At 43.6% G+C, this 13217-nt stretch overlaps 1 protein-coding gene across 1 annotated transcript in view; it reads right to left on the reverse strand.

Moving 5' to 3' along the window:
- The window catches only part of LEMD1 (LEM domain containing 1), a 32632-nt gene extending 25688 nt beyond the window's left edge, over positions 1-6944 (reverse strand). Inside the window, exon 1 of the mRNA XM_075264182.1 lies at positions 6716-6944. Within this exon, the coding sequence (XP_075120283.1) occupies positions 6716-6916 (201 nt within the window). The 5' untranslated portion in view covers positions 6917-6944. The remainder of the gene's footprint in view (positions 1-6715) is intronic.
- Positions 6945-13217: the final 6273 nt, after the last annotated feature.

Here is a 13217-nt window from a genome sequence, read left to right on the forward strand (position 1 = left end):
GACATTCCGGGTCTGGCCTGGCTTCGGCAAAGCAGCTGACCTCTGCCTCTGGACATGTCTCTGCCTCTAGCTACCCTTTTTGGTGCTGCACCTGCCTCAACATCCACACTACTTTCCCAGCTTGACATCTGCCTTGTCCAGGTGGGGTCGGTGTCCTCGTCGTCCACCACCTCCTCTTCCAACTCCTGTCTCGCCTCCTCCCCCTGCACAATGCGCATGTCAACTGGCTGCCCTGACAGCAACTGCGTCTCATCGTCGTCGATGAGGGTGGGTTGCTGGTCATCCGCCACCAAATCGACCGGAGATGGAATGGAGGAGACTCTAGTGTTTGAGCATCTGGACACAGATACTCGTCTGTTAGGTCCGTGGAATCGCGAAATGGAGGGGCAGGTTGCGGTACAGTCAAAGGAAGGGAGAACAGCTCTGGGGAGCAGGGACAGTTGGGGTTATTGTTCTGAGAAGATTGGGAATTTTGGGTGGAAGGAGGACAAGACTGTTGGGTAAGAGGAGGTAGAGGCTGACTGGCTGGTGGACAATGTGCTTTAAGCGTTATCCGACAGCCATTGCAAGACCTGTTCCTGGTTCTCGGGCCTACTAATCTTTGTACCATTCAGCCTAGTTAATGTGGAACTTTTGTGCAAAGCGCAGAACTTAGGGCCCGCCTGATGTTAAGGGACACACGCTGGTACAAGGCTCAACTCACCCTAAGTGCCAAAAACACTGCTGGTGCAAGGCTCTACTCATGCCAAGGGCCTCAATCTCTGCTGGTAGCTCAGCTTAAGGTCATGTAACTTTGTTTGGAAGGGCTCATGTTAAGGGCTAGAAAAGTGAATTTTGGAAGGTCTTACCACATCACACACACACACACACACACACACACACACACACACACTCAAAATGACAGTTAAGGGTGAGGGCTTTTGGAATTCCCATTGCCTATTCCATTTGTGGTTGTCATGGGGAACGTGATTTAAAGGGGTGGTTGTTACTGTTTGTTGAGCTTAAATTGGGGTTTGTGTCCATCCATTTGGGGAGTAAAGAAGGTTTCCAGGTATTTTCCCACTTTGATAGAGGTTTTTTTGAATGTGGAAAGTGTGTAGTTGTTAGACTGTGATGTTGGGGTAATAGAGGGTCTTTGGTGTGTTAGATGCCCCCAGGCATGCTTCCCCTGCTGTCCCAGTGTCATTCCAGAGGTGTTGGCATCATTTCCTGGGGTGTCATAGTGGACTTGGTGACCCTCCAGACACGGATTTGGGTTTCCCCCTTAACGAGTATCTGTTCCCCATAGACTATAATGGGGTTCGAAACCCGTTCGAACACACGAACATTGAGCGGCTGTTCGAATCGAATTTCGAACCTCGAACATTTTAGTGTTCGCTCATCTCTAATTAGGATGCCTGGCATCTTTACAGAAAGTCAAAAGATACCAACAGATACCAGTCTACAAGGAGATATATAACACAATGAGAAAGAGCTATTGTAAAATATTCCAGATACCACAGGACCTGTCCATTTATCTAGTCTCACATAAAATCCTATCTGGCTAGTGTTTTAGATGGCGGTGTGTGCGTTGCAATAGGTTCGCTGGCTAAATGGTAAACAGGTCATTTGTACAGACCATTCAGTGGATCTCGACACCCGTCTTCTTGTAGTTTGGAAAATCTGTCAACATTTTCCCACAAAGGGTTTGGTTGCCTAGCAACAGCCCTACGCGCTGCGACCTTCTGCCCTGCCTGTCAGCCCCAGGAATCACTCCCAAGTCTAACGCCAAATTTAATGAGTCAGTCAAAAGCCTGTTTTCCCCTCGCAGGAATTCTGACATTTGTATTAATATTTGTCAGAAAGAAGGAAGATAGAAGTTATATTTTACTCAGGGGAAAAAAAAAAAAGAAAGCCGTGGATTCGAAGTTATATCATAGCGCAAAGCAGAAGAAAATCCCTACAGCTAGAGCCGGCAATAATCGGATTATCAGATTCTGCCCATAAACCAACAACCGAGCAGATACCCCGACCCCTCAGATAGATTGGTCACCCCATTCTCCCCTTGTGTATCCACACCACCTGTTGTTGAGATATCACCGTTTTTTCACTGTGAATACGTTTTGGAGCTAGGAGGGCGTTATTTCTTACCTCTTCGGAGCAATGGCAACGCCCTCCTTGCTCCAAAGAACTCCATTGCATTTTAACAACAGGGATATCTCCATAAGGGAAAACACTGTATATATCTGTGTGGATGGAATGATATGCTGGGCTCTGCTAACAGACTCCTTTTAAGGCTTAGGCCCCATGGGACAATAAAGCGCTGTGGGAAAAACCACAGCAGCCACGCGGCGCAGTTCTTTCTGCAGCGCTTTAATACAGAAAGTTTGCAGAGCTTTTCTCCACAGACTTGCTGTGACAATTATACCTATGAGGAAATTGCCGGCATTTCCGTAGTTATAATTGACATGCTGCCATTTCAAAAATCGCACCGGCTCAGGAAATTGTGGCATGTCAGCACGGCGGTTTTTACCGCAAAGTGGGGATGGGCTTTGCTAGAATCCCATCCACTTTGCCCGTACTGTAAAATGCTGCAATTTTTCCCGCGGAGTTTCCATCCCGTGGGGCCACGGCCTAATGAGGATGTTTGAGAACTACACCATTACCGTATATACTCGAGTATAAGCCGAATTTTTCAGTACAGTTTTTGTGCTGAAAGTCCCGCTCGGCTTATACTCGAATCAGCAAGAAAAAAAAAAAAAAAAAAATTTCTTTTTTCTTTTTTTTGGAGGGGGAAGGGGGGGGGGTTCTATGACCAGCCACAATATCAATATATAGAATCTCCCATAAGATAGTGGGGGAAAAAAAAGAAGCTTTAAAAGAAAAATAAATAAAAGTTCTAAATCCCTCCTTTCCCTAGAATACATATAAAAGTAGAAAATGACTGTGAGACACAGACACATTAGGTATCCCTGTGTCTGAAAGTGCCCGGTCTACTGAATATAGGGTATCTGCAGTGCTCCTGTTCCATGGGGAAGGGGTTAATAGGAGCACTGCAGATACCCTATATTCAGCTAGGCTGAATTCCACGTGGGGGGAAAAACCCAGTCCTCAAGCTCAGGGAAGGGGCAGACAGACAGACAACCAAAACACCCCCTCCCCTTCCCCAGCATCTACTGCACCCAAAAACTCTGACCATTTTAATTTTTGAAATTTTCCAGTAGCTGCTACATTCCCCTTCCCCCTTGGCTTATACTCGAGTCAATAAATTTTCCCAGTTTTTTGTGGTAAAATTAGGGGCCTCGGCTTATATTCAGGTCCGCTTATACTCGAATATATACGGTACTGTAAGTAGACAAACTTTTAAGAGAAAACAGTGTTCACCCTTTAAAATCGCCCTCTTTTCCTGTGCCACAGCTTCTGTTCATGAAGGACCAACAGTGATGACATCCCATTTTTTTTGTCACGCAATTGCAGTAGCCAGTCAGTAATGTAACTCCTAAGAACAGTGACATTGAATGGGGAGACATTATCACTTCCAGTCTGGTGGGGATAGGAGACAATGCACTGGTAGGACAGACAACATATGCTGGACCAATAAAGGAAATATTAACATGACACTCAGATGGATGCTGTAACCTAATTCTGTCACTGGAAGAATTCTCAAAATGGCAGACTGCATTTAATTTGTGAGGAGAGTAGCTGTCCTTCTAGGCTGGTCAGTGTGCCAGTGCTGACTCAGGGGTCCTGACAGTCTTACAAAGCCATTGCAGAGGTGACTCCACTAACTATGCTGGGTCAGCAGCACACAGTTTTCATGCTGCAGAATGTCTCTTATCCAGCATAGTGGTTTACGTCATCAATGCACACTTGGATAGCAGTCACAAAGACCTGGGGTCGGTGCACTAACCATGTGGATTTCCTCAATATTAACAGTGTAAGGTTAGCCATTACTCTGCTGATTTCCCACTCTAAATCCAAGTTTTCTAGCTGGGATCCCATTTACTTCTTAAATGAATGTCTGTAATGCAATAAATGAGCATTCAGTTCATGCTAAGGAGCGTTCATTCACTTTGTAAGACAGCGGCTATTATATATACATCACAGAGTGAAAATGGCATAATAAGTGTTCGATTACTGCCAACTATATCTGGTTTGGCCCGAAACTGCTTTTACACAAATATATTTTTTATATCTTTATATACACATACATAAAATATTATTTTATTCATAATTTAGTCAAATTACAACCACCTATTGACTACATACATTGTTTGCTTGCCCTCTAAAACTGTCTATTATGACTTTATAGGTGGAATAATATATTAATAAAAAAATAAATAAAAATGAATGCCTTTACCATTGGCACAACACAGGCAACAACTGTTTGGTAGAATTTTGTGCTATTGAGGAAAAAAAAAAAAAAAAAAAAGCCACAAGTAAAAAAACAGTCACATGTACTCTTTTTGCAAAGTGCTATGTATATTAGAACACTCAAAATGCCATGTATCCAGTCATGAACAAGGGAAAATGGCTCAGTAATGAAGTGGTTCATACTACCACACAGTCTACTTGCACTACTTTATTGGGCTACCACTACTTTCTCCTCCCTGACTGGCACTGCTCGGGAAACCCAGCTCCGGAAAAAGACGTGCAGTGAGGCCGTTCCTGAAGAAGATAGAGGCATCGCTGGAGATTTCTCTTGCAGCATTGGGGACGCCCCCAGTGCTGTTTGAGCGCTGGGGCCTGCCCCCAGTGCTGCGAGAGAACTCATTTGCATACCGAAGAAAACCGTGATTTCAACCAAACAGCGGTGCGGAGAAGGCATCTAAAAGGTGGGAGAACAATAGCCTTTCTTAAGGCTATTCCTATGTGTAATGGTCAAAAAAAGCATTTTAATGGTACAATCCCTTAAAAGAGTTCCTGAGTTTTCATGAAAAATCTGTTCTATAACTGTACAATCCTTCATACATGATGTCCTTTCAATTGTCCTGCTGCTAATATTATTGCTGAAACACATTTTGCATTTCTGTCTCATGCTGTGGATGTGTACAACAAGGAGCTGCCTTCTCCATTCATTGCTGATAATGTTCTGCCCTTCTACCAGGAGCAACTATAAAACTGCAAGTAAATACCTGACAAATGCTCAGGTGACCATACCATCCAGGAAACCAAAAAGTGGCCAAAAGTCCAGAACACTGGGACTGAAAATGCAGGACAAATACAGGCAACTAAGGCCCAGGTTCACATCTACACATGGGTTTCCATTCGGGATGCCCTGAATGGAAACCTAATACGCATAAAATAACAGTTACCTTAGAAAGCTTGTGGACCCTATAGACAATAATGGGGCCCGTGTGGTTTCTGCACAAAAAATGCGGAGAGAAAATTGCTGCATTTTTCATGCGGAAAGGGGAGCAGAATCTACGAATGCAGATGTGAACCGGGCTTTAGCAGATAAAATACAAGGGGGGGGGGGAGGAGGAAATCAATGAGAACAATGAGTACTGCTGCTTCTGTTTGTGAATAATATCCCAACTGTAATCACACAATCAGCCATACAAGTACAAGGAAGACGTTTCTCAAATTGTAAGTTGTGAGATTTGCAGAATCCTCAGTCTTTTCACAAAACTACAGTTTGCAGACTTGTCTTGCAGGCTAACAGCAGAATCAGCCCTCCCGCAAGACAGAATAGAATGTATCTATAGACATACTATCTTATTAAGTTGTCTGCAAAGTTTGTGAGCATTTTAAAATGATTTATTGAGTGCTAAATATCTATATGGGTGACTGGTGTCCCTTATAAAATTTTCCTGCAATTACAAAATTTTGGGTATCTTGCACAGCACCCATAGGCTAAAGGCCACACATAGTGAAGCACAGCGAAGGAAAAATGCAATGCATTTTAAGCAGCTTAGGGCTCGTTCACATCTGCGTTCTGCAGGTTTCCTTTTCCTGCATAAAACAGAGTAGGAGACGGAAACCTGCAGGAGTCTCTCACCCATTCATTTGAATGGGTGAGAAAGATGTCCGGCCGTGAGCGGCGGTGAGCGTTTTAGGCTCTCCGCCGCGAAACCGGGTTTTTTAATCCGGACACAGAGTCGGACATGCAGTATTCTGTGTCCGGATTAAAAAATCCAGTTTCGCGGCGGAGAGCATAAAACGCTCACCGCCGCTCACGGCTGGACCCGGTCTGTGCTTTCCGTCTTCTGGCATGCACAAGACAGAAAGCACAGAACGGAGAGTAGAACGCAGGTGTGAACCTAGCGTCATACAGAAAGAAGAAATTTACAAAGCTATGAACTTTTTTGGGGGCATATAACAACCAAAACATAGATACTATATCCATTATAGCCTTTAGAATGGCTGTGGTATGACTCCATATCTACTGCAGTATTCACCCCAAGACACAAGTGCAAATGCCAAAGGGACACTTTTTGAGCACTGCTGCCTCATAGTATCCTGAATACAGTATATATATTATAATAAATTACTCTAAAGACTTGTACTGTAACCAGTATAGATAGGGGGAATATAACCCAAAAATCTAGCACCCTGTTTAGTAGCACACAAATCTGATCTTTTACAGGTGGTAAAATTGTAGTATTGCAAAGCACTGAATTAACAGTTGTGCAAAAAGTAGTGCAAAACACCCAACGGTCCCGAAATCCTTCATAATGTGCCGACATGCTGAGAAGTCCCACACACATCAACCTCAAACCTGGACAAGACTTACATCATTCTCTGACAACATGTCCTCATCATCGCTTGAAAAGTCAGCAGCTTCTTTATCTTTAGGGAGAATATGCTTGAGGTAGAGCTGCAAATAGACTGCTTTTCTCTGATCACCCTGAGGCAGAGGTACATTATGTGAAATTAACAGATTTTTCAATTGGTCTTTGGAGTACTGAGATGGATTGCCTGTACGGGTTGGCATGGCTGCCAATGGCCAGAATGAACGTACACTGAAATGTCAGACAGCTGCTAGATGTGTAATGTACACTGCCTGCTGGCAACCCTGCTTTATTTAAGGAAACATTAGTGCTTGCTGAGGGAAGCGGTGGGGGCCTCAACTGCATCTGCATCAACTGCAAGATAGCTACAGACACTGACATATTACTTAACCCCTTAATATTGTGCATTATGGGCCTTAAATAATAGGAAGTTGGGGTTTTTTTTTAGCACTTCCAGAGTTATAAGAATTTTTCCATAGTGGTTCCTGAATCAATCAATTTCTATTATTTGTGGGAGAATTTTCATTTTCAGGATCGAATATAATTTTTTAAATAACTTACTTTTAATGGTAATGAAAACTTTTTTTTTATTGGTTTTATTTTATTGTGCCATAAAAATAGCTAAAGAGGTTGTCAAGGCATTTTTTAATGCCTGGACAATCAGGGGAGGTGGGGAAAAAAATAAATAAATTTCATTCTCACCTGCCCCCGATGCTCCAGTGTTTTCCGACGTATTCCAGTCCTCCTGCTCCAGTGTCTTCTCAAAGTGAAAATGTTCACTTGCTGTGACATCACGGATCCCTTCACTGAAGCTGCTGATTGGCCTAAGCGGTCACGTCACCACTAAGGCCAATCAGTGGCCTCAGCAAGAAGATTGTGATGTCATAAGTAGGCCCTTCAGCGGCCTCAAACTGCGCAGGGAGACACCGGAGCACCATGGAAAGAAGAGTATGAATTTTTCCTCCCCACTGTCCACTGCCTATTTGATACTTACATTTTTGCCTGGACAACCCCTTTAAGGCCAGGGCCCCACCGTGGTTTATTGTGGGGAGGGGAGGGGGATAGTCAATTTGTGTCACAGCTTGCTCCATTTATAACACAGAAAATACACAAATGCCTTCTGTATGCATATAAATATGTGTCATACTGACAGAAACTATAATACTCTTCTTGTCACAGGATCACTGGGATGGTGAATTGTTTTTTGGATATGTACCAGGGTCTGACAGACTGCAGAGTAATTCATGTTAAGTTTAAACATAAGGTAAAATGCTTGGTGGTTACATATTCCTTACAATGAAGCAACTGGTATATGGTTATAGTTCTCACAAAGAGGCACAACTTGACAGAAACACTTGGTAAAGCATGGACAACCTATGACTATTGTCAGTTCCCCTGCAAAACCTTTGGTAGTAGTGAGTAACAGTGCTGACTTCTGTTTACAGCACCTGTCAGCAGCATTCTAACCTCCTGCCAAACACTCATTAGCCATTAATTCTGTAAGGATGTAACTATACCCTGTGGCTCAGTTATATTGAAAATCAGCAAGAAAAAAATACTGTTAAAATGCCCTCCATAGATTGCACAATGTATTGATTTTTTTTTATTTTATTTTTTTTTTTAAGTGCTACTACCACATCCACATCATAGGTTCAAGGATTTTAAAGGGGCTCTATCAGCAAAATCATGCTGTATGAGCCCCATATATGCGTGAATAGCCTTTAAAAAGGCTATTCAGGCACCGCTAAAGTTATATTAAACTATCCCCCAGTTTTAAAATAATACCCTAAAAAAGAAAGTGATCAACTTACCCATCGTGCACGCTGGGCGGGCATTCAGGGTCCGCCGTCTTCTTCATCCACGCCTCCTCTTCCTGCGATGTCCTCGAGTCCAGTCTTCCTCCGGCGCTCGCGAACTGACATTGCTAAAAAAAAAAAAAAATGGCCTGGGCACATGCGCAGTAGAAGCAGCATGCTACTGTGCATGCGCCCAGGCCATTTTTTTAAGCAATGTCAGTTTGCGAGCGCCGGAGGAAGAAGGGACCCGAGGACATCACAGGAAGAGGAGGCGTTGATGAAGAAGATGGCAGACCCTGAATGCCCGCCCACCGTGCACGATGGGTAAGTAGATCACATTCTTTTTTATAGTTTTAGTTATTTTAAAACTGGGGGATAGTTTAATATAACTTTAGCGGTGCCTAAATAGCCTTTTTAAAGGCTATTCACGCATATGTGGGGCTCATACAGCATGATTTTGCTGATAGAGCCCCTTTAAAGTTTATTATCAGTAGGAACCAGTTTATGAACCAAAAAATTGTTGAGTAAAACCCTCTGCTCTGCTGGAAGAACAGTGCTAGAACCAGAACTTCTTTTCAGAGGTCTATTTGTTTTTCTAAAGCTGCTTGATCTGTGAGTTTTTTTTATACATACTGTATTTTTCCGGCGTATAAGACGACTTTTTAACCCCCAAAACATTTCTGAAAAGTTGGGGGTCATCTTATACGGCGGGTATACTGTGGGGCAGGGGGCGGAGGAGTGGGATCGCAACGCTCCTGCCGCCACTGGCTTCCTGCAGCGGCAGGAGTGGAGTCATGCTGCGGCCGCAGCCTACACAGCATCCGCTGTGCTGTTACAGCAGATGCCGGGTATGTAAAGCTAATGGAGACAACTCTGCTGCAGAGCGGTCACCATAGCAACCGGGTCTCCGCTATACACAGAGGCCCGAAGCTAATGCCCGCAATCAGAATGCATTCTAATTGCGGGCATTAAAACTTAACTGCGAGTTCGCAGGAGCCGACCTGTTCTGCTGACAGCCAGGAGCCTAGTACTGGTCATAGACCAGCTGCAACAGTAATGTACAGAATCTCCCATAGACAGCAATACACTTGTATTTCCATCTATGGGACTTGCAATCAAAGGATTGCAGGTTCAAGTCCCCTAGTGGGGTTAAAAAAAAAAAAAAATAAATTTTAAAAGTTCTAAATCACCTCCTTTCCCTAGAATACATCTAAAAGAAGAAAAATACTGTGATGCACATACACATTAGGTATCCCTGTGTTAGAAAATTCCCAGTCTACTTATAAAATATTTTTCCTGTACGGTGAACGTCAAAACCAAAAGTGCCAAACCGCCGTTTTTTTCACCGTTTCGCGTCCGATTTAAACAAAAGTAGATCTAAAAAATAGACATTCCCCAAAATGGTATAACTATGGTAAATCTGGCCCTGCCAGATTGTCCGGACAAAAAAACTGTTTCCAGGCGGAGAGGCCACATACGAACACCAGCGGTTCAAATGAATGGGTTGTAAAGCAGACTGCCGGCAAGCCGTCGCCTGTCCAGTTTCTTTGGGGTTTATGGGCGCGTGCAGCAGGACACGCACCTGCACGCGCCCATAAAACCCAAAGAAACTGGACAGGCGAGTTCTGTGGGCGAGTCTGTGCAGTGCTGTAAATTCACGGCCTTTGCGGACTTGTTGTATTCAGTGCAGCCCTCCAGTCACAGCCCGGCACACCACGGACTATGGTGTAAGAGACCGCACTGAATACAATGTGTCCGCAATTGAAAACCCACAATTGTAGAACATTTGCGGACTTAAATTACGGTCGTGTAAGACCAACCTAAGGATCTAAACTAAGGCTGCGGTCACACTAGAGTTGTGGGACCATTTGGGGACTGTGTATCCTATTCCACTTACAATATGCAAGCAGTATTTTTCTCTCCAACTGCAAGCAGAAACCCGGCAGACCCCATTATAGTCTATAACAGCTTTTCAAGTAGATAGGGTTTCTGTTTTTCAGGACCGAAGAACAGAAGCCTGAACTCAATTGAGAGCCTAGTGTAACACATGTGAACAACATTAAAGTAAACTCCACAGTAAAAATAGTGTAAAAATATACAGATATGCCAAAAAAGGGGAAAACTATAAATAACCACTATTGACTGTAATGGAGACCATGTGGCCGTCAAATCTGACAACACAAGCAACGTCAGTTTTATTAAAATGACCTTTGTTCAGTCCATCAAGAAAAAAAGTGAATACACTTATGCCATGGCTGATCGATGTTACCTACTATTCACAAATTTGTGTTGCCATTTTACAATAAGAAGAACACTTCACAGAAAAAGCCTACTTACTAACACAAGGGCAGGATGACCAGCTCACATCAGGCTGCAGACAAGTCACAGGGTTATAGGATAGAGCTTGCACAGGTGCAGATTACAAATGAACGGCTACTCACACACCTATCACTCAGGAGGTGCGGGCACACAAAGCTATCACACAAGGGGTTGCAATGCAACTCCATTCACTAACATGAATGAAGGATTTGCCGAGCGACCCAGCGATCCTTGTACATGCAACGGGAGTGGAAGCAAAAATTGCTGTGAAGCCTAATTCACCCATATAGTAATGATGTTTTAGCTTGATTTTGGGCTCTAAAGTACATCACAGCAAAATGGATGAATAAATCACTATTTCACTGGATCTCGAGAAGGGTCATCAAGTTGTTGGATCTATATACTATATGGTTAGGGCTACATGCTGAGTTTGGCTAGAACTCTCTCTGAGCAACCAACAATTGCAATTCCTGTATGTGAAATAGGAGGGCAACATGGCGATTTTTGGCTTTGGCAAAAGTCACTGCACAGCTGCAGCCTATAGGCCAATGATGGCGAACCTTTTAGAGACCAAGTGCCTAAATTGCAACCCAAAGACCACTAATTTATCACAAAGTGCCAACATGGCAATTTAACCTTATAATGTGTGAATCCACAATTGCAGACAATTACGGACCTGCAAAATACGGTCATGTGAATGGGGCTTTATAGAGCTTTCTGCCCCACTGTGACCCCCAAACAGTCCAATCTGCTTCACAGTGGCCCCACACAGTATAATTTGCTGCACAGTTGTTCCCAACACAGTACAATTTGCTCCATGGTGGCCCCCACACAATATAATCGGTTCCACAGATGTGTGCCTAAAGAGAGGGCTCTGAGTGCCACCTTTGGCACCCGTGCCATTGGTTCACCATCACGGCTATAGGCTATACACCAGCCACACATATTGCAACATAATGAACATGAGCAGCTCACACTTTGTACCCATGACACGTCACTTTCACATAAAACACACAAAGTACATATGCCAGTTGTATATAGCACACATACCGTACATGTGACACATATATGACTAATGCAACACAATACATGCATGCATGCACAAACTACTGATAGGGCTACACTGCAACTTTGGTTGCAGTTCCTGTTGCATAACCAAAGATTACCATGTTGCCCTGCAACTTCTTTACCAATGTTAGTGAATGGAGTTGCAACCTCTAGCATGAAGTAACCGCAATTTCTAGCTGCAAAAATGTCTAGCATTGGACATGCGGGATACTAAGGGTTTCAGTTCAATTCGATTCACTTATATTAGTGAAGAAGTCATAGCGCGTCCTGGCGATCTTTGGTTGTGTAACAGGAGTCATGGCCAAAGTTGTCTCACAGAGGCACAACAAACATCTTTCATGTAAAATGATAACCATTTGTCACTTTTTAAGGCTGTTCTTTCCTGGATACTCAGACCTTTGCTAACAGATAAGTGCACTGCCAGGGCTAGACAGTGTGATATCTATGGATGTGTTCCAAGTAAAGCTTAGGATACAGTCACCCTGCCATCATTCAAGTCTGTTGTTCTGATTCATCACAGGATCACAACAAGTGACTGAAAAGCCGACAGAATGACTGATGGAGACAAAGCCCCCTCCATCTGCATTTGTCATCATTCAGTGTTATTTCTGTTTGTTCATTGCTTTACACAGAAGAAAATGTCCTGCTTGCTTGGGTCACTGTGTATGCCTACAGAGGTGTGACTTCAAGCTCCTGGACCCCAGTGCAAAATCTGTAAAGGGACCCCATTTACCATGTGCTATCTATAATACTGGTGTCTTTTTTATGTTGTGAAGGTACCTTTGGGCCCCTTTTGGCTTCTGGGACCATAAATGCTTGCTAAAAGGATCACGTTTAAGGTGCAGTCACACTACCGCCGCTGTCCGCCCCGGGGTTTCCACCCTAAACCCTGGGGAAACTGTTTGGAGACTACTTGTCGGTAGTCAGCTTTAAAACCCATTCATTTGAATGGGTTTTTTTTTTTTAAAGGTAACCACCGATGTCCGTATACAGCCTCTACACCTGGTAGCCATTTTTTTGGCACGGACACAAAGTCCTGCATACAAGACTTTGTGTCCGTGCAACAAAAAACGGTTACCAGACGTAGAGGTTGTATACGGACAACGGCGGTTACCTTTAAAAACCCATTCAAATGAATAGGTTTTAAAGGGATTCTACCACTAAAACACATTTTTTTCTAGTTAACACGTCGGAATAGCCTTTAGAAAGGCTATTCGTCTCCTACCTTTAGAAGTGCTCTCCGCCGCGCCGTTCGTTCAAAATACCGGTTTGTACTGGTATGCTAATGAGTTCTCTCGCAGCGATGGGGGTGTCCCCCATC

This window comes from Leptodactylus fuscus, chromosome 2 (assembly GCF_031893055.1).
Source record: "Leptodactylus fuscus isolate aLepFus1 chromosome 2, aLepFus1.hap2, whole genome shotgun sequence".
Taxonomy (NCBI): domain Eukaryota; kingdom Metazoa; phylum Chordata; class Amphibia; order Anura; family Leptodactylidae; genus Leptodactylus; species Leptodactylus fuscus.